Raw genomic sequence first — 26,645 nt, 5'->3', positions numbered from 1 at the left:
CATCCCCGGGAAGGGAAGGGAAGGGAAGGGAAGGGAAGGGAAGGGAAGGGAAGGGAAGGGAAGGGAAGGGAAGGGAAGGGAGGGAAGCTGTGTGAGGAGGAGGAGGAGGAGGTGGCTGTGCACAGCACACTGACTTGGGAACGAGGCAGTTCCTCCTCCACCGGTCAGTCCATTACTGGGGAACCTGAAGATGTCACTTCACGTTTTGTGTCTCAGGTGCTCCATGCATGAAATGGAGGTAGTGAAAAATGATGTTCACTCATCACCATAAGATTTAAGGAGCCAGGCTCTGCTGCCTGGCTCCCTAAAGCAGGGGCACCTGCTGGGCCACGGGGAGCGGAGCTGGGGGAGGCACCGGGGAACGGTCAGGGACCGCGGTGAAGGAGGCGTGGGGCACTGGGTGGGAAGTTGCGGAAGCACATCACCTGGATTAGCAGAGGGGTTTGGAGGAGAATTGGGAGGGCTTCGCGCCGCAGGGGATTAACGGAAGGTGTCAGGGCCGGGAGCGGGGCAGGACGCGGCCCAAGCCCCCAGGGCTGTGTCACTGCCAGACAGCAGTCAGGAGCAGGACACACGTCCAAGGCGATGAGGACGGCGCTTCCACCTGAACGGGCGGCTCAGGGAGGAGGGGAGGGGAGCCGGGACCGCCGGGAGGGCGGCGGGGGAGGAAGAAGCCGGCCCGGGGCTCGCGGGGCGAAAGGGGCCAAAGCCGCAGGGGTCCCCCGGAGGAGCGAGCGGGGCCGGACCACCAAGCCCCTCCCCGAGGGCCGCGGCGGGGCGGGGGCGGCCCGGGGAAGGCGGCTCGGCTGCCCCGGCGCTCGGGCACGGCCGAGCTGCGCCCGCCGCAAGTTTCAGTGCTGAGAGAGGAGGGAGAAAATAGAAAATAAAAACACACCGCAAGGGGCAAAAGAAAGGGGAAAAAAAAAAAAAAAAAAAAAAAAAGATAAGAAGAAGAAAGGAAAATTACATAATTAATAGGCATAAGATCATTTTCAGCACCACGGGAGCGGCCGCTCCGCGGAGGATGGGGCGCTGGGCGGCCGGCAGCCCGCGGTGCCCGGCGGGGCTGCGGGCATGAGCCGGGCGCGGAGCGGGGCCGGGGCCGGGGCAGCGCTCGGGCCGGGGGGGCCGGGCCGGGGCGCGGGTCCGCCTCCCTCCCTCCGCCCTGCCCAGCCCTCCGCGCATCCTCCGGCACCGCCGAGCCGCGCCGCGCCGCGCCGGGCCGGGCCGGGGGGCCGAGCCGAGCCCAGTCGGTGGGGCCGAGCCGTGCCGAGCGGGAGGATGAGGGGCGTCCTCTGCTTCTGCACCCTGATCCTCCTGGGTGAGTAGCGCGGCGCGGGGGGGGGCGGGGGCGCAACTTTCCGCCGGGCTCGCTGGCGGGGGCATTTCGGGCACCCCCGGCCGAGGGTTCTGCGCTCCTCGGCTCCGGGAGCAGCGATGAGCCCGGGCTGGACGGGCCGGGGGCAGCCCGGGCTCGGGGAGGGTGTCGCTGCCCGCGGCGGGGGCTTGGAAGGAGATGCTCGTGAAGGTCCTTTCCAGCCCAGACCGTTCCACCGCTCCGTGCTCATCCGCTTTCTGCTGCCTCCTCTGTCCCGGACCCGAGCGCCGGGCTCTCTCCTGCCGTCATTTCGGATGGTCCCGCTCGCCGCGGAAATGCCCAGGGACCCCCCGCGGATGAAGGCACTTCTTGGGGAAGAGGAGCTCGGAGGGGCCGCTGGGGAAGGGGGAGGCGGATTTTGCACAGCGCCGGGAGTCCTCCGGCGGAGCCGGGGCTGGAAAATGCCGGGGTTGGGGCAGGTGTGTGCGGGCTGGCAGCCCCGGCTCTGCCCCTGCCTCCTGCAGCCCCGCGTCCTGAGCCCCGAGCGAGCCGCGTTCGGGGGTCCCTGCCGTGCTCGGGGGTCCCTGCCGCTCTCGGGGGTCCCTGTCACGTTCGGGGGTCCCTGTCACGTTCGGGGGTCCCTGCCGCTCTCGGGGGTCCCTGCCGCTCTCGGGGGTCCCTGCCGCGTTCGGGGGTCCCTGTCGCTCTCGGGGGTCCCTGCCACACTCGGAGGTCCCTGCCGCGTTCGGGGGTCCCTGCCGCGTTCGGGGGTCCCTGCCGCGGATGTCCTCACCCCCGGACCCCAGCTGTGCTCGGGGCTTTGTTCTTGCTCCGAGAGCAGGCAGTAAGGAGCCCAGATGTTTCCCCCATCCCCGTGGAGCCCTGAGCGCAGCGCTGGTCCCCTGGCGTGGCCGGGAGCCGCTGTCCCCGTGTCCGCGGGGCTGTGGCCGCAGCTCCCGTGCTTTGAGCATCCCGCTCGCATCCTGGCTCCGTCAGCTCCGAGCGGGAGCTTCTCCCGCGCGTAATTCCCGCGGCTCCCGCGTCCCTGGGGAGAAGGAAGCGTGGGTGAAGGGGCCACAGCTGGGGACTGCCCGGCTGCCGCCCCGGCTCCTCCCCTCGGGGTATTTCGTGCCCTCCCTGTGCTCCGCTGAGGCAGCGAACCCAGCGTGAGCCTGTGCTTAAACAGAGCGGGCAGGGCTGCGGGGAGGCTGGGAACGGCCTGCGCCCCTTCTCTTCGGGCGGCCACCGGAGGAGGGAAAGGTCTCGGGTGCTGGAAGCGGCTGGGACACCGCGGAGCGCCCGGGGGTCGCTCCCTGCGCGCCCCGCATCCCGCTGGAGCCCCGCGCTGGGGCGGCTGTGCCGGAGCTCCGGGTGACTCCTGTCACTAGATGTCAGCAGCAGCAACTCCTCCGAGTCCCAAAGGTGGGGGGAGGGCTAACGCGACCCCCCGGGAGGGTCGGGCCGTCCTCGGCCAGGGCAAGCTGTGCTCCAGGGGCTGGGAGCGCGCCGGGATGGGCCCTCGCAGGGGCAGGAGCGGTGCCCTGCGCTGCGGGTGCTCTCAGCCTCCCTCAGAGCTGCAGCTCTTCCCCGAGGCTCACGGGGCCTCTGGGTGCGTGTCCCGGTCTCTGCAGGACCCGTTTTCCAAGCGGCTGGGATTGGCTGGCTCGTTGATTGACCGCCTGATTGACTGACTGGTGGCACGATTGATTTCCCTAGAGAAAGTGGGCTTAGAGCAAATGGACAGTCCTCCATTGTCACTGGGGACAGGGGACGGGTGTTAAGGTGGTAACCTCTGGTCCAACTGCTATTCACCCCTTGCCCTTCTGATCCCGGGGTCTCCAGAGGGACCTTTCCACCCCTAAACTGGCATTTGACCCCTGCAGGCACAGCACCACCCCAGCAGACCCTACTGGACACCCTCAGCCTTTTCTCTAGGAATTTTTGGGATGTTTGTGTTGTGGATGGATGCGCAGATGTGCCTGGGGGATCCCTGCAGGGGTGCAGGGTGCGAGGCTGGAGAGGGCAGGCACGATCCTGGTAATTCCCAGCCTCATCCGCGCTGGCTGTGCAGCCTGTGGGCTGTGGTGCGAGCTCCTCGCTCTTGGCGTGTCCCTCTCTGGCGTTTTTGGGATGGTCCTGGCCGGAGGAGGCAGTTCTCGGTGAGATCAGGGCTCTCCAGGGTGGCACTAGGCAGTGCCACCATCACTCAGCCTGGATGGAGATCCCCGCGTCCTGCTGACACAAGCACAGCGGATTGAACCACTCGCAGAATCGAGCAGTGTTTTTGTTTTCCTCAACTGCTTTTCAGCCGGATCCCTGAGCTGCCTCCCCAGCAGCCACATTTATGGCAGTGCAGGGGCAGAACGGGAGCACAGTTCCACCCCGGGGACAGGGGAGCTGGCTTTGGGGAAGTTTCTTGCTGCTGTGGTGTCCCCTGATATTTACCCGAACAGCATTGGCTAGAAACCCCTCTCACGGGACACTGCTGAGGCATTCAGGAACCCTTCACGGAAAGCCAAGGCTGTGGGAAGCGCTCATACAGGTCGATGTGAGGAGCATCATTCATTCCACAGGCTCCACCTGCGAGCAGCTCCCAAGGAGCGGCACAGATCCCGGAGGGCGCAGCGGTGCCTGTGCTGACAAACACCAGCTGAGGAGAGGATGAAGTGCTGGGCACAGCTGGAAGCAGCAGTTTGCTCTGAAATCCCCCCGGACTGAGTCAGTTCTGGCCCCGTGGAGGAGGGCAGGACCCCCAGATGGCAGCGGGGCTGATTCCTGCTGCGGCTTTTCCTGCGCTGCTCCTCTGCGTAATTCCTGGCATATGTTCCCCACAGGCTCTTCACAGATGCGATCAAACACGAGATCGTCTGGCGGATTTTCACCTGGTTTGGGAACTCAGATCCCAGGCGAGAAAAAAAAAATTCTCTTGCAAAATGCATCTGTGTGTGTGAGAGAGAGGGAAACTCTCCTTAAATTAGTGGCTTTGTCAGTTCTGACAGGAGCAATCCGTTATTTGCACCAATAGGAATGTGAAATTTGTGTCTGTCTGTGTTGGTGCAGAGGAGAAATAAAACTTCTCCCTCAATGGGCTGCCCTCAAATGCTGCGCAGATTCCTCTGCAAGGATCTTACCACACCCAGAAAATATTTTTTTCAGAGCTCTAGAGCCTTAAATAGTAATTATTGCTGGGTAAAAATTAGTACTACTTAAGGCTAATAATTAGTATGAATTACAGCGAATAGCATTTTATTTTGCTTTTGGAGACGGAAATGTCTTCCCTGCTCTCCTGGCAATTTTCACAGATGATTTCTATTGTGCCTGAAATTCCCTTCATCATTTTCACACAAGACTTGTTCATTTTTATAACTTTCCACTTGGTCATTTTAAAACATGACTTCTAATGTCTCTAAAGTTTGCCACCTTTTGATAAAAATGCCTTGCTACCAAGATATTCATGATTTCTTTTTCCCTCTAGTGGACTTTATATTCCTTTTGCTTCCTTAAAAATATATATATATAAATGACCTCTTTCTTCTCAGCCCAAAAGTGAGAGAGGACAAATTGAAAGGTAGCACTCCTGCTAGAAGAATTTTTTCAGAGGAATACATTTCATTGAAGAAAAAAAAAGGGACAAAACTATGAAAAGCTTGTTCCTGTCAATCTTCAGCTCAGCACAGCTCCCTTGTTTTAAAAGCATCTGTCAAAATCCCCTCTGGTAACACCTCGTGGCTGTGAACTCCATGCCCAGATGGGCTGAGGGTTGGAGATGGAGCAGGAGAGATGGGAGACGTTTCCAGCCCCTGGTGTGGCTGAGGGTTGGAGATGGAGCAGGAGGGATGGGAGAGGTTTCCGATCCTTGGTGTGACTGAGGGTTGGAGATGGAGCAGGAGAGATGGGAGAGGTTTCCAGCTCCTGGTGTGACTGAGGATGGGAGATGGATGAGGAGGGCTGGGAGAGGTTTCCAGCCCCTGGTGTGACTGAGGGTTGGAGATGGATCAGGAGGGATGGGAGCCATTTCCAGCTCCTGGTGTGACTGAGGGTTGGAGATGGATCAGGAGGGATGGGAGAGGTTTCCAGTCCTTGGTGTGACTGAGGGTTGGAGATGGAGCAGGAGGGATGGGAGAGGTTTCCAGCCCCTGGTGTGACTGAGGGTTGGAGATGGAGCAGGAGGGATGGGAGCCGTTTCCAGCCCCTGGTGTGACTGAGGGTGGGAGACGGAGCAGGAGGGATGGGAGCCGTTTCCAGCTCCTGGTGTGACTGAGGGTGGGAGATGGAGCAGGAGGGATGGGAGAGGTTTCCAGCCCCTGGTGTGACTGAGGGTTGGAGGTGGAGCAGGAGGGATGGGAGCCGTTTCCAGCTCCTGGTGTGACTGAGGGTTGGAGGTGGAGCAGGAGGGATGGGAGCCGTTTCCAGCCCCTGGTGTGACTGAGGGTTGGAGGTGGAGCAGGAGGGATGGGAGCCGTTTCCAGCTCCTGGTGTGACTGAGGGTGGGAGATGGAGCAGGAGGGATGGGAGAGGTTTCCAGTCCTTGGTGTGACTGAGGGTTGGAGATGGAGCAGGAGGGATGGGAGAGGTTTCCAGCTCCTGGTGTGGCTGAGGGGGGCAGATGGAGCAGGAGGGATGGGAGCCGTTTCCAGCCCCTGGTCTGGCTGCCCCCACCCCTCTGGTCCATCCCAGCTGTAAAGGCTCAGCTGGGGCTGCGTGGGGCTGGACTCCTGGGGAAGCTGAGTGCAGCCTCGTGGTGGAGAGGGCGAGTGTGCAGAGGCGGGTGGGAGGTGGAACATGGATGGATGATTTCTCCTGCAGATGGAAAGGGAGGAAAGCCAAGTTTGTGTGTCTGGGCAGGGGGTGTGTGCAGGAGGGGTTGTGCTGGTGGAGGCCAAGGACCTAGGGCTGTGTCACACAGGGCAGGAAGGGCTTCCAGAGGTGAAGCCACCATTTATGCTGGGCAAGGAGAGCCTGGGAGTGCCACAAGGAAGAACAAGGAAGGTCACATCACATTTAAATCAGCCGTGATCAGCCAGGAGCTGGGGCTAACACCAGCTGATGGCTGAGCTGCAGTGAGCCTGGAGGGAGTTGAGGGAGGCTCTTGTCCCCGTGCATGTTTCCAATCTCCCTGCATCACCAGAGAGGTGGTGCACGCCCCACCTCTGGAGACATTCAGGCCGTGGCTGGATGGGGCTGTGAGCAGCCTGGGTGAGTGGAAGATGTCTGCTCGTGAAAAGTTCCTTTTGACTCAGACCAGTCTGTCACGGGGATTTTTGATTAAATGAACTTTGAAAGGTTCCTTCCAAGCCAGACTCTTCAGTGACTCTGGTGAGAATCCCGCCCCAGCTGCAGATCTGCTGTGGGGCCCTTTGGTGCCTCAGCAGTGACACATCTTTCCCTGCCTTGGGAATGGATCCGTGCTCAGCACGCACCCGTGCTGTCCTCAGAGCCCCGTCATTCCCTGCACTCTGTGCCCCTCCTGACAGGAGCTGCTGGGGCACTGGGATTTATCTGCCTGCAGCGGGGGGCTCGAGGGCAGCACGGCCCCCAGGGAGAGAGAATAAACCTCACTGTCCACTGCCTCAGCTCCTCATGGGGAAAAAAGCTTTTCCCTCTATCCTGCTGTATTCGATAAATATTCTCCAGCTCAGAACTGCTCTGGTCATATCCTGCCACTCTCAAATCTCACCTCTCTTCACCTCCCTTCGTGTGGATCCATCTCCTTCCTCCAAGGTGTCCCCTCCAAGCACAGGAGGCTCAGTGGGACCTTGTGGCTCTGCACAAGTCCCTGACAGGAGGGGACAGCCGGGGGGAATTTGGGATCTTATCCTAGGGAACAGGGACAGGAGGAGAGGGAACAGCCTCAGCCTGGGCCAGGGGAGCCTCAGCATGGATTCTGGGAATATTCCTTCACCCCTCGGAGAGGTTTGGAGTCTCCATCCCTGGGGGGATTTCGAAGCTGTGTGCATGTGGCCCTTTGGGTCACGGGGCAGTGGTGGCCTTGGCAGTGCTGGGAACGGTTGGACTCGATGCTCTTTTCCAATTTAGAGGGCTTTCCCAATTTAAATTTTTCTTTGACTCTGTTTTTCTCTTTCTATGCAAATCCATCTGGAAAGCAGTTTGCATGAACGATGCAGTAGAAGCAGCTGTGCTGTGGCTCTGATTTACAGGATCCAAGTGGAAAGCCCTGTGTGTGACACCTGTGCCCCCCGAGTGCTCTGGCAGAGTTATCGCAGCTCCCCCACCCTGCCCATGACAGGCGGCTCCCGGGGTGGCTCTGACACACGAGTGCAGGCAGCCAGGCTTTGAGGAGAAAGGAACAGGACAGATTTTGTGGTGCTTCTTCCAAAAGGAGGATCAAATCGCTCATCCTTCAACCATCTCCGAGCTCAGCCATCTCTCTGTTACCCCCGAGGGGGTGGCAGCGCACTTTGGGACGGGAGTTTAAACAGCTCCAGATGCTAATGGGCTGTGAGTTAAGACTTGAGAAACTCGAGGGTTTCCCCTCCTCACTCCCCGTTCCTGGTACAACGAAGGAGAAGGCCAAGCACATCCTTTGGGCTGGAGCTGACCTGCAGCGTTGCTGCCTGAGCTGCAGGGCTGGAGCTGCAGGGGTTGGTGCAGCACACGCTGCTCAGAGGCTCCCCTGAGCCAGGGAGCACTGGAGGTGCCCGTGGGGAGAGTTCAGCTCCAGACAGTCAGCAACAGGAGCAGCTCCGGGAGCCCCGGCGTGATCTGAGCTCTCTGGAGCCCCAGAGCTGAACCGGACCCAGAAATGCTCAGGACAGGTCCTGGGAGAACTCCAGGGTGCCTTAAGAGGTGGTGAATTGAACTCAATCTCTGCAAAATAATCAGGCTTTGCTTTGAGCTTTGCATCAAATGAGGCTGGCCGGTGCCTCCTGGGAAATCCCATCCTCCTCGATTAATCTGAGCAAGGGAAACACAGGGCAGCTGTGGGAGGGGAGCCTTCACTGGGAACATGGCTGTGAATTTTTGTTCTGAGCAAACACAGTGTCTGGGCCACCACTCTGCAGAGTTCATGTGGTCCTGTCCGTGAGAATTTTACATAAACAGTCAAATCAATCATAAAGGGGTTTGAATTTCTCAATTCATCTTCTTCTACTGTTGCAGTCTTTATTGAACGCTTTGTTCTTTTTTTTTTTCCCCTCCTGCTGCCCAAACTGGACCCCCCTAAGTGTCACCTCCGCCTTATTTTACTGTTGCAGTCTTTACTGAACCCTTTGTTTTATTTTTTCCTCCTGCTGCTCTAATTGGAGCCACCAAAGGCGTCACCTGAAGCTATAAAGTGATTATTGTAACTTTAACGTCTTTCTGTCCCTTGCCCAGTCGAGTGGCAGGGGGTGGAACACGGTGGCTTTGAGGTCCCTTCCAGACCAAAGCGTTCCACGGCTGTGTGCTCTGCGTCCCCCGTAGCTGCTGTCTGGGGTCTGCGCTCCAGCTCCAAAGTGCTGGCCGCAGATGCGAGGCTTTGTCTCGCAGCCAGCCCACCTGCCCTTCCTCAGAGCTGCTCCAGTGAGGAAATCCAGGAGGAAACTCACAGCTCTGACTCTGGCTAAACACCGTTTGGTATCCTGCGCGTCTGTCCTGGTGCTGCAGCTCCCCGGGCGTGCCGGGCGATGGGCGCCAGCCTGCCCGCTGAGCTCAGCTCTGCCGACACCGCTCCCTGCCCCGGCAGCGCTCCCTTCCCGCTGCCCCGGCTCCCTCTGATGCTCGCTGCATGCAAACCTGTCACAAGGCTCGAGGTGACAGAACCCCCTGGAACCTTCTGGAAGGAAGGCTGCAGGGGAGGACGTGGTGTGTGTTAACGGAGGGAGGGCGAACCCGCGTGCTGCACTGTCAGCCGGGGCACGGGAAGAGCCAGAGGCGTTGGAGCTGTCTGTGCAAGGCCCAGACGAGGCTGAGCCTTGTGCTGCAGTGCTTCCTCTGCCTGCTGAGGAATTCACTCCTCCTTGCAAGGTTAGTTGATTTGACACGAGTTACAGCAATTTCACGGTACATTTTTCCCCCCTTCCAAGACATTTGTTTTGTTCCTGCCTCTTGGTAAGAGAACATAACCCAGGGAGGCTGCCTGGGAGACAAAGTGCTCACCTCGGGCTGCTGTTACAGCCGTGTCATCCTGGGGGACAGCACAGAGCTGTCCTTCCGTGAGGGAAAAGTGCTCAGGGGCTCGTGGTGCCCAGAGCCCGGAGAAACCTTCAAGGTGCCGTGACAGAGGCATCTCCACAAGGAGCTGGAATGAGGAAGAGCTCGAGCTGTGTGTTGGGAGTGAAGCATCTTCAGAACAGACCGCGCTGTGGCTCTGGCACCTCACCCTGAGTGCCCCAAATTTGGGCAGGACTGGGCTGGCACCTTTTATCTGCTGCCTGGCAGGGAATTGCTGCAGGAGAAACCGAAATCGTTGGACTCTGTGATCTCAGAGGTCTTTTCTAACCTAAAAGATTCTGTGATTCTATTAATAAAAGCTTTGATTTTGAATTACTCAAAGGAAGGGAGAAGAGCCCGTTTCCCCTTAGGGGGCTGATGGGATCACCGGAGGACTTGTCAGGCCTTTGAGAATTAGCAAACCTTAAAGCAAACGTGCTGCCCCTTCCCCAAAAGTGGAACTCCTCAGAGGTGCTCGGGTGCCCGTTCCCTGAGAATACGCTGATTTTCCGTCTCCTTTTTGTGATCAGTTGGAATGCTAAAAGGAAATGTCCTGAGATGAGAAACCTCCTGTAGGACTGAGCTGTAGAGGCTCTCCTGCTGTTCTGGGAACTTCACTAAACGTGCGCTGCAGGAGTTCTCCGACAGGGCCAGAGGTTTAGGGAAGGAGCAGTGGAGAAGGCTCCGAGCACAATCTGATCTGGGGGTGGGAGGTGGAGGAGCAGAGGAAGGTGCAGATGGAGATTCCCACGATAACGGAGTTCAGGAGCTGGGAGGAGGAACGTGCAGGACTCTGAAGGTCTGGGAGCCCTCAGGGTTGGATTTTCCCTCTGCAGAAGCTGATGTGATTCTCTGCAGGTGACGTGGCAGCCCGGGGAGCCGTCTGTCAGCCCGGAGTGTGGACACACATCCCGGGAAGAGCGGTGTCAGAGTTACCACCCCCCTGGGACTAATGCAAGGAATTTTATCTCCCTCTCCTGGTCTTGCTTCATTCTCCCTCCCTCCAGACCAGCCAGGGCAATCCTTGATGTGTGCTGGAGGCCTGTTAGGAATGAAGCACCTGACTCCAGGGGGTCCAGATCTCTAATTGGGTTCATTAGATGCTATTGCATTACCAGTAAGTTTTGAGCATAATGGAAGGGCTGCAGCAAAAAACAAACTAACAAACACAAATTTAAAAAATCCACATAGCAGAAAGAAATGCAGTGAATTCCCCCAGAAGTGTTTAATCTGCAGGTTGAGTCTGTCCCGTGGGATGAGGAATTGCAGCATCTGTTTCTGGGTCTCTCAGGTTTTGGATAAAGATGCAAATTCACTGTGTCCAGGTGTAAAACAAGGATATTTTTAAAGCAGGGGAATTGTTGTGAGGCAGAACCAGAGGCAGCACTGCATTTGTCCCGGGATATCCGTGTTTGTGGGGAGCAGCAAACTACAAGCTGGGATCCAAATTTCTCAGCAGCCTGTGAGGAGCAATGTGACTTTGAGCAGCGCCTGCCCGAGCACAGAACCCACTGAGCTCTTCCTTGTGCTCAGGCGGGAACCAGCGTCAGGGAACGCTCTGAAAACCTCCTCCGATGCCGTGCACGGGGCTCAGTGATCCTGCCTCGCTCTGGGACCGGGGGTGTGCTGCTCAGCCGCGCGCCGCGGAGCGCGAGCAGCCCTGGAGTGCCAAACGTGAAAGCCTCTGACAGGAGAGCAAGCGGGAAAACAGGAGCCCATTTCCCAGAAAAGTGCTGGGCTTTTGGTACAGTTTGACTTTTGAGCAACAACGACAGATCAGGAACAGTAAAATTTGAAATAAAAGATAGCAAGTGGAAAATGAAATGCTTATTAGGTATAATTCCAGGGGATGAAAAATGAGGACTAAAACGAAGCCGCAGATGTTTCTCTTCTGTTTTATCTGCTTTTATTAAGAAAACAGAAAATGGTCTTCCCGGAGGGACCTTGGACAGGAAGAGAAATGGAATTTGTCTCTCACTTGTCCCCTGCCCGCACACCAGGCAGGGATGGTCCCAGCAGGCTGCAGGAAATGGGTTTCATCCCACCCGGGTTTCACCTGGTCTCCTGAACGTCTCCTTTCAGCTGAGGGGAGAAGTTGGCAGGCCTGGAGGGACACTGGCCCTCTCTGCAGATTGGTGTTACCCCCAGGGGCATGAGTCCCAGTGACACTTCCAGCTCTTTCCTTGATCAGTGAGATGAACACAGCCTAAGCCACTGAGTTCTCGTGTCCTCCAAGGAAGCAGCTGATGCTGGAGGGAAAAGTCAAGGACCCATCATTTCTGTAGAACTAAAAAAATGAAAGATAATTAAATTAAAACCTTATTTAATGTTTTGTTTTTCTGCTTGCAAAGCCTAGATTTTCCCAGGGAACATATTTTCCCATGGTTAAAAGTGAAAGAAAGAAATCCAATGAGAAATTTCTGTTTCACAGACCTGATGGCTCTAGTCCTGGAACTTCGTGGAGCTGGTGACTCTTCTGGTGGTCACAGAGGCCACCCAGAGCCCACGAGCATCTGGAGCCATGGGAACTTGCTGGTCCCACCTGTTAAAAGCCCTGAGGAGTATTTTAGAGGGTTAAGCAAGTGCTGTCCTGGGCATTGCTCACCAGCCAGGGACCGCTCCCAGCGGGTGCCAGGGGCTGCTCTGCTTTGCAGGGCAGGAGAGTTTAACACCCTGGGCGAGGCAGTTCTGGGTCATTTGGACCAGCACCTTGAATTCCCTGAATGAGGAGAGCGGGGCAGTTCTGGGTCATTTGGACCAGCACATTGAATTCCCTGAATGAGGAGAGTGGGGCAGTTCTGGGTCATTTGGACCAGCACCTTGAATTCCCTGAATGAGGAGAGCGGGGCAGTTCTGGGTCATTTGGACCAGCACCTTGAATTCCCTGAATGAGGTGGGTGAGGCAGTTCTGGGTCGTTTGGACCAGCACCTTGAATTCCCTGAATGAGGAGAGCGGGGCAGTTCTGGGTCGTTTGGACCAGCACCTTGAATTCCCTGAATGAGGAGAGTGGGGCAGTTCTGGGTCGTTTGGACCAGCACCTTGAATTCCCTGATTGAGGTGGGTGAGGCAGGGCACTGAGAGCACCTTCCCCTGCCAGGCACTGCCCCTTCCTCAGGCAGCTCCCAGAGGTTCCTGGACAAACATGTTTCGGTTTCATCTCCTCCAAGCCCCTGCGTTCATCTCCCTTCGTGCTGCCTCCAGCTCAGACGGCAGAGCGCTGGCAGTGATGTGAGGTGATGTGAAGCAGGTGATGGCCGGTTCGTGGGAGCAGAGGCACCCGGCCGTGCAGGGTGTGGAGGTGTGTGCCCACCCGCGCTCCGGCGCCGGGCTCGGCCAGGCCGGGCACGCAGGACGCGCCGCAGGAGCTGCCCGTGGGAGCCCTGCCGTGTCCTCTCCAGCAGGCAAAGCCTCTCCCGGCTGGCCACGGCAGTGACCTCAAAGAGCAGGAGAAGGCACGTGAGAGGAGCCTGGGGGGTTTGGTTTATCCAGAGAGACACGGGAGAGAACATGATCACACTCTATAAATACCTTCAAGGTAACGGCGCCAGGGAAAGAAGAGGATTAGTCACACTCCTGTAAGACAGGGAGGGGAGGAGAGAGAGCAGCAGCGGGAAGCAGTGAAGGAAAAAGTTTGGAGTGTCAGGAGTGAAATGTTTCGGCTATTTTTCTTTCTCATCTATAACAGAAAAAGAAATTGCAGGGTCTCGGTTTGAGTTATCCTTGAGGCTTGATGAATTATTTTCGGGAGAGTTGAGTCATAGGCATGAGGAGTAACCAGTGCATCGCTGTGTAGGATCTGCAGGTCCTGGGCACATCCAGGAGCTAAACAAGGGGCCAGTGTGGCCTTTGAGACAGCAGCAGGGACACCAGGCAGAGGGTCACCCTGCTGTGCCTGGGGTCCAGGGGTGGCCACAGCTCTTCCACTTTCCCCCGTGCATCCCGAATTCGTGTTGAAGGGAAGATGGTGCTGCTCAGCCCAAGGCCCCAGTGGCCGTGGGGCGATGGAGCTGGGAGCGGCTCCGTGTTGGATGCTGGATCCGGGCAAGCCCTGAGCTGTGCTGTGGCTCCCCGGTGATGAGCCACACCAGTGCCCGCCTCTGCACCTCCCAGGCCCCCTCTGCTCCCAGGACAGAGCTCCTGCCCTCAGACCTGGCCCCGTTCTCCCTGCAGTGGAGGTGAGCAAGGCAGCAGTTTGGAGGTGACCTCCCTGAGGGGCTGGCTCCAAGTCAAGCTCGGACAATCGCTCCTCCTGTCACCTTCCATTACACTGGGACTCAAAAGTAAATGTTTTCAAAAATATATGGGTTGCTGCTGCCAGGACTTTTTTCCCCTGTCCTCAAGTAAGTGCCAAGAACTCTGTCTTCTCATAGCAAATCAGCTGGGCAGATATAGGTGTCCCTGGAGAAACTCCTTCAGGCTGGTGAGAATTAACAAGTTGATTCAGCTAAAGGTAAACAATTTAATTTCGTTGTTCTTCCAACTGTGTTTTCCAAAGAAAATGAATCTTGTGTGTGTCAGTCTGTTCTCTCCCACTGGTTTTTGAGCCCCCTGGGCCGACCAGACAGAATCACAGACTCGTGGAATGGTTTGGGTCAGGAGGGGTCTAGAAGCTCATCTCCTTCCACCTCCTGCCACAGCCAGGGACACCTTCCACTAGACCAGGTTGCTCCAAGCCACGTCCAACCTGACTTTGTTTGATGAGAAGTTTCAGAAGAAGTTCAGATCCCATAAGCTTTGGAAATGGGAGTGAGCTCCTCGTGCTGCCCACTGTGGGAAAAGTTAGTTCAGAGCAGAAAAGGTTTGTGTGGAAGGAGATGTGGAAATCCAGCTGCTTCCATAGCGCTGTTTGCTTTTCCCAGGTGAGTATTTTTTCTTAGGAGTGCGGGTGCCTTGTTGCAGGAACTCCCAGGCTGTATTTTCTCGCTGTGGTGTCACTTTGAACGTGCCCAGGGTGTGGGAGAACCTCTCGGGGGCAGCCGGTGATGGTTGGTGATGAAGGGAACTGGGGAAGAACAGGCTGGTGCTCAGGTAGGAGCGCCAGGGGTTTGGATCCCTCTCGGTGGGCACAGCCTGGAGAAGAGGGAGCACCTGGCTGTGCCAGGGCTTTTTGTCAGCTCCTGCTCCTGGTCAGTGCGAGCTGAGGTGCCTCCCACGGGCTGCGGGCTGGGTGGGACAGGGACGGGGACGGGGACAGGGACAGGGACGGGGACAGGGATGGGGACAGGGACAGGGACAGGGACAGGGACAGGGACAGGGATGGGGACACAGGGACAGGGATGGGGACACAGGGACAGGGACAGGGACAGGGATGGGGACGGGGACAGGGACAGGGACAGGGATGGGGATGGGGACAGGGATGGGGACACAGGGATAGGGACTGGGACAGGGACAGGGATGGGGACACAGGGACAGGGATGGGGATGGGGACAGGGACACAGGAACACAGGAACACAGGGACACAGGGATGGGGATGGGGTCAGGGACAGGGACAGGGACGGGGATAGGGACAGGGATGGGGACACAGGGACAGGGACAGGGTCAGGGACGGGGACAGGGACAGGGACAGGGACAGGGTCAGGGACAGGGACAGGGACAGGGATGGGGACAGGGACAGGGATGGGGACACAGGGACAGGGACAGGGTCAGGGACAGGGTCAGGGACAGGGACAGGGACAGGGACGGGGACAGGGACAGGGATGGGGACACAGGGACAGGGACAGGGTCAGGGACGGGGACAGGGACAGGGACAGGGACAGGGACAGGGACAGGGACAGGGACGGGGACAGGGACAGGGACAGGAATGGGGACACAGGGACAGGGACAGGAATGGGGACACAGGGACAGGGACAGGAATGGGGACTGGGACAGGGACAGGGTCAGGGACAGGGACAGGGATGGGGACACAGGGACAGGAATGGGGACTGGGACAGGGACAGGGACGGGGACAGGGACAGGGACAGGGACAGGGACAGCTCTGTCCGTCCCCCATGGGGGTGGCAGAGGGCAGTGCCAGGGCAGGAGCGGTCAGGAGCTGGCTGGGGCAGCTCCTGTGCCCTTGCACAGGGAAGGGACAGGGATTGAGGGAGCTGCCTGGTGCTCCCTCTGTGTGCACCCATCTGAACCTCACTGCCCCTTCCCCTCGTTCCTGGTCCTGCTGGAATCCGGGGCCTGATCCAGAGCAGCAGAGCTTCTGATCCGCCCCTTTGTGTTATACAGAAATCACAAAGAAATAGATCACGAGGAAAAAAGGGTGAAAGAGAAGGAGGGGAAAGACGTGTGCATCTTCATGGTGCTGTTGTTTTCTAACAGTGTTGACATTATGTGGAGTAACCGAGTATAAAATCTGCCTATCGTTTGGGAGCTGGTGTGCAGGGAAGATGTTATTATCCCAGCCTTTTATGCGTCTTTACCCTGTCTGCATCAGAGGAGATAAATGTGTAGATAGGAGCCTCAGCTCCTGTCTTTATTTAAGCTGTCAGGTACTGCTGCGTTATTTTATGATGATTGTTATAGAAAGCCTCCACAAAGAGATATATGTTTCTATATTCCCCCTTGTTTCCTATTTTAATCCATAATTTAATAATAAAAGAGATGTATTTCCCTTTATTATTTTTATTTGTAGTGTCAGTGCTTCTCGTTCACTCTTATTTTTCAAATAAACATTCACAGTCACAAAGCACTTAAAATATGCACATAATCAATCTTCTCTGTTCTCTTTTGGGCTCCCTTTTGACTATTATTGCAGTCGTACTTTAATTTACACATTAATGCCAAAGCATCGTTAGCGTACAGCGGGGACACGGCGGGGACACCCACGAACTCACGGCCACCTCGGCCGCGCCCACGTGGCTCAGGTCGGGCACATCCACACCTGCAACGAGGCCAGAGCCGCTTGTGTTGGGCTGCAGCAGTCCTCAGAGCTAGGAGCAGTTCGGAACAGGATACCCGGAGAAGTGGCTGCCCCATCCCTAGAAATGTTCAAGGCCAGGTTGGACTGGGCTCTGAGCAGCCTGATGTTGTTGAAGATGCCCCTGCTCGTCACAGGGGGTGGACCAGATGATCTTCAAAGGCCCCTGCAACTCAAACTGCTCCATGATTCTGTGTTTCTGTCATCCCAGAGCCAGAGGTGCTGTCCAGGCTGGTTTTACATGGGCATGCAGCTAAACCCCAGTTTAAACCTCAGCAGCACGGGGCTGACCTCAGCTTCCAAAGAAGCGCTTCCCACCAGCACCTGGCCGTCTCTCAGCTGCTCCCCAGCACAGTGTGCACGCTCAGGTGCAACGGGTCAGCAGCCAGAAAATGCCAACAGGAAATACACGAGGCACAGAGCTTTGCTGGGTACGTCCATGTCGCTCTCCTGCTTCCTCACAAGCATGGACAAGGATTTTCTCTTCCTTTCTTCTGGTTGAATTTCTACTGGTTTTGCTTGTTCATACCCCAGGCAGCCAATGGCCCCGTGCTGGTGGAAGGGGTTGCTGGAAAAGCAAGTGCTTGACACATCAAAGGACAGAATCACAGAGTCACAGGCTGGGTTGGGTTGGAAGGGACCTCAAAGCTCCTCCGGTGCCCCCCCTGCCATGGCAGGGACACCTCCACTGTCCCAGGCTGCTCCCAGTGTCCAACCTGGCCTGGGACACTTCCAGGGATCCAGGAGATCCACAGCTGCTCTGGGCACCCTGTGCCAGGGCCTCACAGCTCCCAGGGAACAATTCCTGCCCCATATCCCATGCCCTCTGGCACTGGGAAGCTGTTCCCTGTGTCCTGTCTCTCCAAGCCCTTGTCCAAAGTCTCTTTACATCTTTCTTCTCAGCTCCTTTCTGCTACTAGAAGGCCACAATTAGGTCACCCCACAGCCTTGCCTTCTCCAGGCTGAACAATCCCAATTCTTTCAGCCTTTCCTCACAGGAGAGCTGCTCCATCCCTCTGACCATCCTGGTGCCTCCTCTGGACCCACTCCAAAAGCTCCAGGTCTTTCCTGTGCTGGGAACAGAAGTGAGCTCTGATGCCCAGGAGAGAAATGTGGGGTCCAGGTGGGGCAGTGGAGATGCTGTCCTGGGTAACTGACCGAAAGTGCTCTGTTTATAATCACAAAGTCTTTAGAGAGCAAACCAATCACTTTGATGTTTTGTGATACTATTAATAGGAAAAAAAGTCTATACCATGAGAGGTGTGAGGCCCTGGCACAGGTGCCCAGAGCAGCTGTGGATCCCCTGGATCCCTGGATTGCCCCAGGCCAGGCTGGGCATTGGGGCTGGGAGCAGCCTGGGACAGTGGGAGGTGTCCCTGCCATGGCAGGAACTGGATGGGCTCTGAGGTCCCTTCCAACCCAAACCATCCTGTGATACTCAGTGATTCTATGGTACTGTTAACAGATTCTGGGATTTAATTACCCATCAAGGCTTGTATAGTACCTTCCAAAATATTGAGGTATTTTCATCGTATCAGGGCGTTGAGCTCCTGGGAGAGCTGGGTACCAGAGAAGGAGCGGAAGTTGTGGGCCTGAACCAGATATCTGCTGTACATCTGGATTTGGGGTGAGTTTGCTCTAGCTGAGCTCATCACCATGATTCCTCTGGTTCTTGTTCTCCCTAAGTCCTGTGGCCTTCCCTTCCTGAAACATCCATGCACTGCAGCCATGGGCTCCAGAGAGCACCAAGGAAGGACCAACGTTGAAGCCAGCGAAGGGCTCGTGAGCTGGTGCTCTCCTGGGTTAAACAAAGGTCACTGAAAACATCTCATCCCATTTCTTCCTCTGCAAGTATCTGTCTTTCATCCTCGGTAGAGACTTAGAATCCTTTGTCTTATGGGGGAAAGTATCTGCCTCCTGTTTTGCTTTTATTTTGGGATTTAAGATTATGCCACAGGCTTTACAGAGCTAAAAATGTTCAACAGGCGGGAACAAGGCAGGCTGGGGAGCAAGAGTCTGAGTGCCGTGAGGATGGGCTGTGCGACCAGCCCCTTCTCCCAAGGTGCCCCATGGCCACGTGCTGTGCCAGCTCCTCCTGGGGAGCCTGGTGACCACAGCTGCTTGAACAATTTCCAAGTAGGAACTTGGCACCACTTCAGATTTAAAATACAGACAATTAGTGGAAGTGGTTTCAGTCTCGATTATTTCCCTCTTATGGCAGAAAAAGCATCTGTGGAAAGCTGGACAGTTTATTTCCAAGAGTGTTGAAATTGTGTCCAAAGGGAACAGGAGGGAATCCCAGAAGTGGCTCAATATCTCTTATTCCTGCACATCTGAACCCTGTGCCAGGCAATATCCACCCCTGTCCAACATTTTCTCAAGTCCTGGCTCTGGAATCTGTAATAAGAGTTACAGGGGTTGTCAGCAACACTTTTGCTCTGTTTAGTTTAAATCCAGTCACTAACATCCAAATCAAAGGAGTTACATTTTTTTAGAAAAAAATAGGAACAGTGAACAGCTATAGAAGTGAATTCCCTCTGCTCCCAGGCTGAAACTTCCAAGAGAAAAAAGCCACATGAAAAGAACCCTGGGACACACTGAGCCTAATGCAGATGTGTCTATTCCGTGGGGATTTTTCTCTTGGGTAAGCTGAGATTTCTGTGTTTGCGCTCAGCTCGTCTCCTGCTGTCGGGTCACAGGGCTGCAGGATGTTTCTCCACTTCCATCCCTTGCAGTGGCAGCATCCTTGGAGATGTCCAGGAATCCAGACCCACGGATGGCGGAGGGCACAAAGCGCTGCCCCACAGCGCTCAAAGCAGGGCACAGGTTTCTCTGCATCACAGGAGAGCAGAGTTGGAAAGCTGTTTTGCCCTCTCCTGAGCCGACATTTAGACTGGCAAGGGGCACAGAGCGTCTTCTCCTGCACGTTTCCCGAGGCCCAGGAAGCCTCTGTGCGAACTCTAACGTGTGCTCCCTGCATCCCTGACCCGTGGCAGCTGTTCCTGCCCACGCTGTGTCTCCCCGGGACATGAGCCCCATCCCGGCACACCAGAGCTCCCTTTCTCCAAGGACAGCTGCAGGACAGGCTCAAGCACAGCCCGAGGCGTTTCCTTCCCCGGGGACCGGCCCCCAGGTTGTTTCTCAGCAGCCAGGTGTGCAGGAGCTGCCGCGCTTTGGAAGAGTTTCTTTGAGGTCTCCTGCTGCAGCCCTGGTCCGTGCAGCCCGGCGATGCCTCTGCCCCCGAGATGTCCGTGTGGGAGCTGTTGCTGGCGCTGACAGTGGCTGTGGAGGGCTGCAGTGGTCTCAGCCCTGCCGATGAGCTGACCCTCTGAGGAATGACACGTACCCTTCTTTTGTCTTTCTTCCGACACAGGCAAGGGAAGTGCAGACGTTTTGGCTTCACGTGGGAAATTATTGCAAAGCTTATGTGAGGGAATGACCCGGCTTGGTGCCGCTGCAAAGCTCCCTCCTCCTCCACGCCTGGCCACCTTCCCTGGCAGTTTGTGACAACCAGACTCTCCCTGTGGCTGTGTCACAGGCCCTGAAAACCTGCCCATCTCCCAAAGCCTGCCACACCAAACCTCACAGATCTGGTCTAGCCAGAAGGTTTGCAGAGAAAATGAGAGTTTTTTCTTCCTGGCTGGCTTCCATCAGCAGCAGATCTCGCTCTCCAAGGCACATCTCAATTAATTAATACAGTCAAACCTTATTAGAGGCAATCGTTGGGCAGAAATTATCCAGTCCAGAGTTCTCTTTGCTTTCCTCCTTGTTACTTCTCACCGTTGCTTTCCTCCCTGGTGCCTTCTCTCCAGTGCAGCATCTCCTGCAAAGCCTGGTGTGCAGTGGGAGCTTTTCAGAGTGGGGCAGAGGTTCAGCCCAAAGCCCAGCTGCAGTCAGGCTCCGCAGTGGATCCCAGCACAGCCTGGACACATTACAGGCCGTCATCCACAGCTGGGCAGCAGCAGCCTGTGGCTCTCAGGGCCCCAGCTGCTCTTCTGTCACCTCAAATTTGGTGTTGTGCGGAGAGCAGCGAGCGGCTCTTGTGAGAAAAGTGGGAGATGACCCTCAAAGCCTCTGTCGTGGGTGGCACTGGGAATTCTGAAAATCCTCCAGGCAGGCTGAGGTTTGACTTGAGAGACTGAGGATCCGAGGAAGGAAGGAAGGACAAAACCCAGACCCAGCACACCCCAAACCAAAGCCCGTCTCAGCAAAAAGAAAGGGAGTTTGATTTTGTGTCCCAGGTGCTGCAGAGTCCCTCGGTGCTGTTGGGACTCTTTGGGAAGCGCCAGGGTGCGGGCAGGCCGGGGCACGCTCCCCAGGGGCAGGATGGGCTGGAGGGAGGGAGCTCTAGGACAGCGCCAGACCCCTGCCATCCTCCTGGGGAGAGGTGCTGCTTCCCTGGGAGCGTCAGCTGGGGCTGGGCAGGAGGAGCTGGGTGCCCTGGGGTGCCCTGGGGTGCCCTGGGGTGCCCTGGGGTGCCCTGGCACCAGGACTGTGCCCAGGTCACAGCCTGCAGCTGTCCCAGCTGAGCCATGGCAGCGAGTCCGGGGTGTGGCACAGCTCTGTGCAGAGCTGGCAGCTGCCCCAGTGCCCCCGGCCGGGGAAAGGAGGCTGCAGGTGCTGAGACACGGGCTGGGGTGACAGAGGGCAGGGAGCAGCCGTGTCCCAGCCCCGGCTGGTCTCTAAAAGCAGCGCTGGCACAGCAGCAGCAGAGGCTGCTTTGTGTCCCTGGGTGAATGAGAGGCATTTCCAGCGCTGTCAGGGCAGAGCTTTTCAACAGCCTCAAATTATTGTTATTATTTTCTTTTAACGGGAATGCAAATATGTCAGCCTTTCTAGGTGGCTTCATTAAGTACCCAGCACATCACTCAGAGCCTCACAATTCTTGTCAAGTACCGACACCCCCATCCTTGTTCATCGCAGGGTCTGAATTCCTCTGACTCTGTCTCGTGATGACAAACAGATTCAGAATAGGATTAAAAAAATATCCAAAAGATAATAACAGTTGTTTTTCTTCCTTGCAGCTGCTAAATAGCAGAGAAAAGACATGCCAGGGTCACTGCAGCTCACACCCCGAGTAACTCAGTGCTATGTCAGTGTGATACAGATAAGGAATCAGGGCTCATCCTGGGATTTAATGGATTTGTTCTGAAGCACGGGGCAATGCCTCACCCCCTCTGTGTGCAGGAAGGAGAAATTCCTGTCTTTCCCATTTTGCTGCTTCTCGATTTAACAGGAGGGAACAGGAACCGTGCTGCAGGGTCATTATTAAAGCTGATCAAACTGAGACCAAAATAAATGGACTAACAACAGAAAAATCCTTTTATTACATAGAGGTCTTGCTTAGTCTGGTTGTTTTCATAAATGCATTGAACTGTTCTTCGACCCTCAGTAGGTGACATCCCATTTCCTAGGAGCTTTACCCACCTTGCCCCCACACATCAAACAAGGGACGTCCGTCACTCTGCCACGTGTCTCACGGTCAGAGACCCCACGAGTCTCACCCGTGTTTGCTGCTCCGTTTGGGCTGCCCCAGCACCTCAGAACATTCCCTCTTCTCGAGTCCCCCTCCATCCCTGCCAAGGTCAGTCCAGGCTGATTTTCCTGTCCCACTGCCGGGAGCTCCTTCTCCTCTCAGGCTCATCCCATCGAGAGCTCCTCCAGAGCCTCAAAACACGGGACAACTCAATAAAATTCCTGAACCAGTGAGGCACAGAGAGCTGCTTTCTACATCTTCTTCAAGTATGGGGACCTCAGCTGAGAGATTTTGGAGCATAGAAGCAAACGCAGTAATACACAGGGGATTTTAAGAAAGGCAAGTCATGACCAGTCACCCTGGTCCTGCTGCATTTCAAGATCAGTGACAAAAATGTGTGAAATATTTGAGCAGAAGGCACAGCGCTGGCACAAAGGGGGGATTGCTCCAGATGTGGGTGGAGGAGACTGTGCTGGCTGATGTGCAGGGAGAGGCAGATGTAAGCGTGTGGTAGCAGCACTGTGTTTAAAACTGAGCCTTGACCTCCATCTGTATGGAAAAAATAGGTATTTCAAGCTCCAAAGTCGTTCAGAGACTTTATTTTAATGAAGGATAGGCACTCCAAAAATTACAGACTGAGCTGGCAAAAGAAATGAAGGAATTTGGAGGCACCAATTAAAACAGCTCGGCCGCTGTTCTGTCACTCATACAGCCATGAAAGCTGTGGGGAGCTCCAACCAAGCTTTGCATTTGATGATGCAGGAATATTTTATAGCTGAGATAACTTTGGCTGGGCTGGTTTGTTATCAGCCTCTGCAGAAGCACACCTGGTCCCTGGGGGTGCAGGGCCCTGCTGGACCCTTTGCAATCAAGGACACCGTGGCACAGACGAGCTCCCAGGGGGTCTGAGGGCAAAGGCACCTTTGGAGAGTTCACAGCTGAGACTGCCCAAGTGGGGAGCAAGGAAATGTGAATGGGGTGACAGACTGCCAGCCTTTGGAAAGCAGGGCTGGGAGAGTGAGAGCCAGTGTCTGCAAAAGCAAACAGTCAGGGAAGGAGAAAGACCAATCTCCTGAGCTGAAATTCTTCCAGCTTGAGCCAGTGCAGCGCTCAATACATGCAACCATCAGCACCTAAGGGGGTATTGTAAAAAAGGTGGGGACAGACTTCTTTACAAGGGCCTGCAGTGATGGAAAAGGGGGAATGGTTTTAAATTAAGAAAGTGTAGATTCAGACTAGATATAAGGAAGAAATTTCTTACAGCGAGGTTGCTGAGGCCCTGGCACAGGGTGCCCAGAGCAGCTGTGGCTGCCCCTGGATCCCTGGCAGTGTCCCAGGCCAGGCTGTGGATCCCTGGCAGTGTTCCAGGCCAGGCTGTGGATCCCCTGGATCCCTGGCAGTGTTCAAGGCCAGGCTGTGGATCCCCTGGATCCCTGGCAGTGTCCCAGGCCAGGCTGTGGATCCCCTGGATCCCTGGAGGTGTCCCAGGCCAGGCTGTGGATCCCCTGGATCCCTGGAGGTGTCCCAGGCCAGGTGGATCCCCTGGATCCCTGGAGGTGTCCCAGGCCAGGCTGTGGATCCCTGGAGGTGCCCCAGGCCAGGCTGTGGATCCCTGGCAGTGTCCCAGGCCAGGCTGTGGATCCCCTGGATCCCTGGAGGTGTCCCAGGCCAGGCTGGACACTGGGCTGGGAGCAGCCTGGGATGGTGGAAGGTGTCCCTGACCGTGGCAGGGGTGGCAGTGGTGACCTGTAAATGTCCCCTACATCCCAGCCCTTTCTGAGATTCTGTAACGTCCATTGGCTTGCACCAAGCGTTGGGAGAGCAAACCCCTGGGGAAAGCAGCCCCTCAGCCCGGCTGGGAGAGAGGAGCCGTGATCAGATGCCAGTGGCTGCCAGGAGGCTGAGGATGCACAGGGGCAGCAGAGTGCAGGTGGAGCTCGCTGATCCCCAGGAGCTCCCCAGGGATGTCCCAGAAGCACGGAATGGCTGTTTGCTTGGCTTTCAGCCTGCTGGCTGGGTTTGGGCAGAGGAGGAAGGGGTTTGGCTGCCGCTGCTGTGGGAGGGCGCAGGGGGTCAGGGCTCCTCTGCACTGCTGCTCCTCTTCACAGCCTCGCCCCACAGCACACCCTGGGCTCTTTACCCATTGTCTCTGGCCTTTCACAACAAAAAATCTGCTAATTTCCAGAATCAGCCAGCTGTGTGCTTCTCCTCATTCCCCCCAGATGAGCTGCATGTGAATTGTCAGCATAAAATCTGACCAAGTCATAAATTCACCTTTAAAGCACGCATTCCTTCGCCCCAAAGCCCCCAGAGCAGAGGAAGCCTTGTGCATTCCCGACTCCCCTGGTGTAAACACCCAGCTGTGGCTGTAGGACCTCTGTCTCCTGGTGCAGGATCCCAGGCTGGAGGCCTCAGCTTTGTCGGTTTTCTTTGCTATTTACACCTTAATATGCAAATAGATTATTCTTTGGGTTTGGAATGGTTCGCGGCATTCTTTGCATGACCCCAAAATACTCGGCTTGAGAAGTGCTGCCAGGCAGAGTTCCTGCAGGCTGCTGCTGAGGGAGGGTTTTGCCTGCCCTGGGAGCAGACGGGAGCTCTGGTTTGCAGAGCCCGTGCAGAACGCGGCTGCTGCGTGCGCACACCGCGCTCCAGCAGTGCTCAGAGGTGTCCCAGGGCTGGGGCAGGAGCAGCTTTCACTGCGGGACGGGCTGGGCGGAGGAACAAACAAAATGGAAACAAGGATTTCTAGCTCAGCAGCTGAACTAAAATGGAAATCCATCTCGAGCTGGTAGTGAACGGGCAAAAATGGGCTGTGCAGACTTCGGTGGCTCTCGGGTGAGATCTCTCTTCCACGTGTTTCTGAATGTCTGGGAAAGCACCCCCTGCCCCCATCAATTAAAAAAATGAACTCCTCAAATCCTTTTAGAGCAAGTAAATCAAGTAAATGCTGGGGAGAAGTTGCTGCTTTCAAGGTCAGACCTGGGGGGACTGTCAGGGAGTATTTCACGCAGGTTTTCTCAAGAGGCTAGAGACTGAATAAACTCGGAAAGGAAAAGGAATGTGCCTGCACCCCAGCAAAAGGGAAAGCCTGTTTAATGCTGCTGGTCCCAGTGCAGTGGGAGGCAGCGTTCACTGGGATTTCTCACCCAGCTGGGGCACTGGAGAGAGGCTGTGGTGGGGGAAAGGACTCTCACAGTCCCTCCTTGAGAGCCTGGGTCACAGACATGACACTGACACCTTCCTGGGGTCTCTGTGAATCCAGGGTCTTGTTTTCTTGTCCATTTGTCCCCGTGGAACAGTCTCTCCTCAAATCCAAAAGCAAGCAGCTGAAAAACTGCCTTGTATTTTATGTATTTACAATGGATTTCCTCCTACCTACACTCTCGTTTTCACTCTTTTTCCTTTCAAAGCTCTGACCTTAAGGCAGAGAGAGTGATTCTGGAAATTCTACTGATGGCTGCAGTTGTCCTGTGGCTCAGGGCTGTTGTTACAAGGCCACTCCAAATATCTTATGCTGTTTTCCCTTCTAACTTCATTTTTTGCTAATCCAAGAAAGATCCAGTAACTAAAGCAGAGTAATTAAATCATCCAGCTCTGTTTCCCACACACCCCCCCATTGCTCTTGTTTGCACAGGACAAGTCTGTTGGCATCGCAAAAAGTTACTTCTCTTCTTTGCAGCCTTTCTGTAATTTTTTTCTTTATTTAAAATATTTTAAGGAGGCTTTTACACTCTGCACTGCGCAGCATTTGTTTTGCATGTAGTATCAAACACACACTGTATTGTATTTATAGTGTTTAAAATGTCAGGAGAAGTTTTCTCTTCCTGAACAGCCTTTCAGTGGCACAGCCCTGGGATGGATGATTTTTTTCTCTTTATTTAGCCTCTGCCCAGGAAGAAGGTTTACAGGCTGGTAAATCACTTTTTGGGTTCTGGGTGTCGTAGGACAGCCACAGCTGAAAGCCTGCTGCAACAGCAGCACTGCCAGGCACCCAGGGTGGAGGCTCCCTGATGGGAATTTCAACATGAGATTTCTGTCAGAAGTAAAGCTGAGGGGATGGAATCCCCCTCCTGTGTCTCTGCTTTGTGCACATCCTCCCTGTTACTCCAGGGAGGATGATTTTCTGGAAGTTCTGGGCTTCATGGGGTTCTTCTGCAGTGGTTCAAAGCAGATGTCAGGTGGACAGCCCGTGGAACTCCTCACAGCAGGACATGGTGGATGCTCACGGGGGTCTGTGGAGAAACTGGACAAGTGCCCCAAAGGGAAATCTTTGAGAGTCACTGATTGGCACAGAAACCACTCCCTGCTCAGGGAGGGTGTCCCGTCCCTGGGGTGTCCAAGGCCAGGTTGGGCGCGTTTGGAGCCCGCTGGTCGAGTGGAAGGCGTCCCTGCCATGGCAGGGGCTTGGACTGGAAGACTTTTAAAAGCTCCTTCCCAAGAGCCCAAAGATCCAAATAATGCTGTGATTCCATGGGCACAGGATGGAAAGAGCTGAGGCTGGAAAGGTACCAGGGACCAGGGACAGCTTCACGGGCCGCTCCCTCTTTCACCGTCCTCTGCCAGTGTCTCCGCTTGGTCACTGCGTCTGAGTTCCCCAGAGGGACCCTCGGGGAACGGGGGCTCATTTTGAGCAGCAGCCTGCTCAGAAACTTTGTGCCATGATCCTGCAGCGTTTTCCAGCCTCAGAGGGAGGAAGGGAGTTAGGGAAAACAGAGAGATGAACACAGCAGAAGACCCACTCCCTGGCTAAGACCCACTCATGAGATAACAGAGTAAGAAAGAGTGAGAG

General features: G+C 55.8%; 1 protein-coding gene across 1 annotated transcript in view; it reads left to right on the top strand.

The window, feature by feature from the left end:
* Window positions 1-1,236: 1,236 nt before the first annotated feature.
* LOC120753511 (GDNF family receptor alpha-4) overlaps window positions 1,237-26,645 on the top strand; it is a 72,152-nt gene continuing 46,743 nt past the window's right edge. The window contains exon 1 of the mRNA XM_040065800.2: window positions 1,237-1,321. Coding sequence (XP_039921734.1) covers window positions 1,282-1,321 — 40 coding nt within the window. The 5' untranslated portion in view covers window positions 1,237-1,281. The remainder of the gene's footprint in view (window positions 1,322-26,645) is intronic.

Source organism: Hirundo rustica, chromosome 5 (genome assembly GCF_015227805.2).
Source record: "Hirundo rustica isolate bHirRus1 chromosome 5, bHirRus1.pri.v3, whole genome shotgun sequence".
NCBI classification, from domain to species: domain Eukaryota; kingdom Metazoa; phylum Chordata; class Aves; order Passeriformes; family Hirundinidae; genus Hirundo; species Hirundo rustica.
This window is presented reverse-complemented; position numbering and strand designations above follow the sequence as displayed.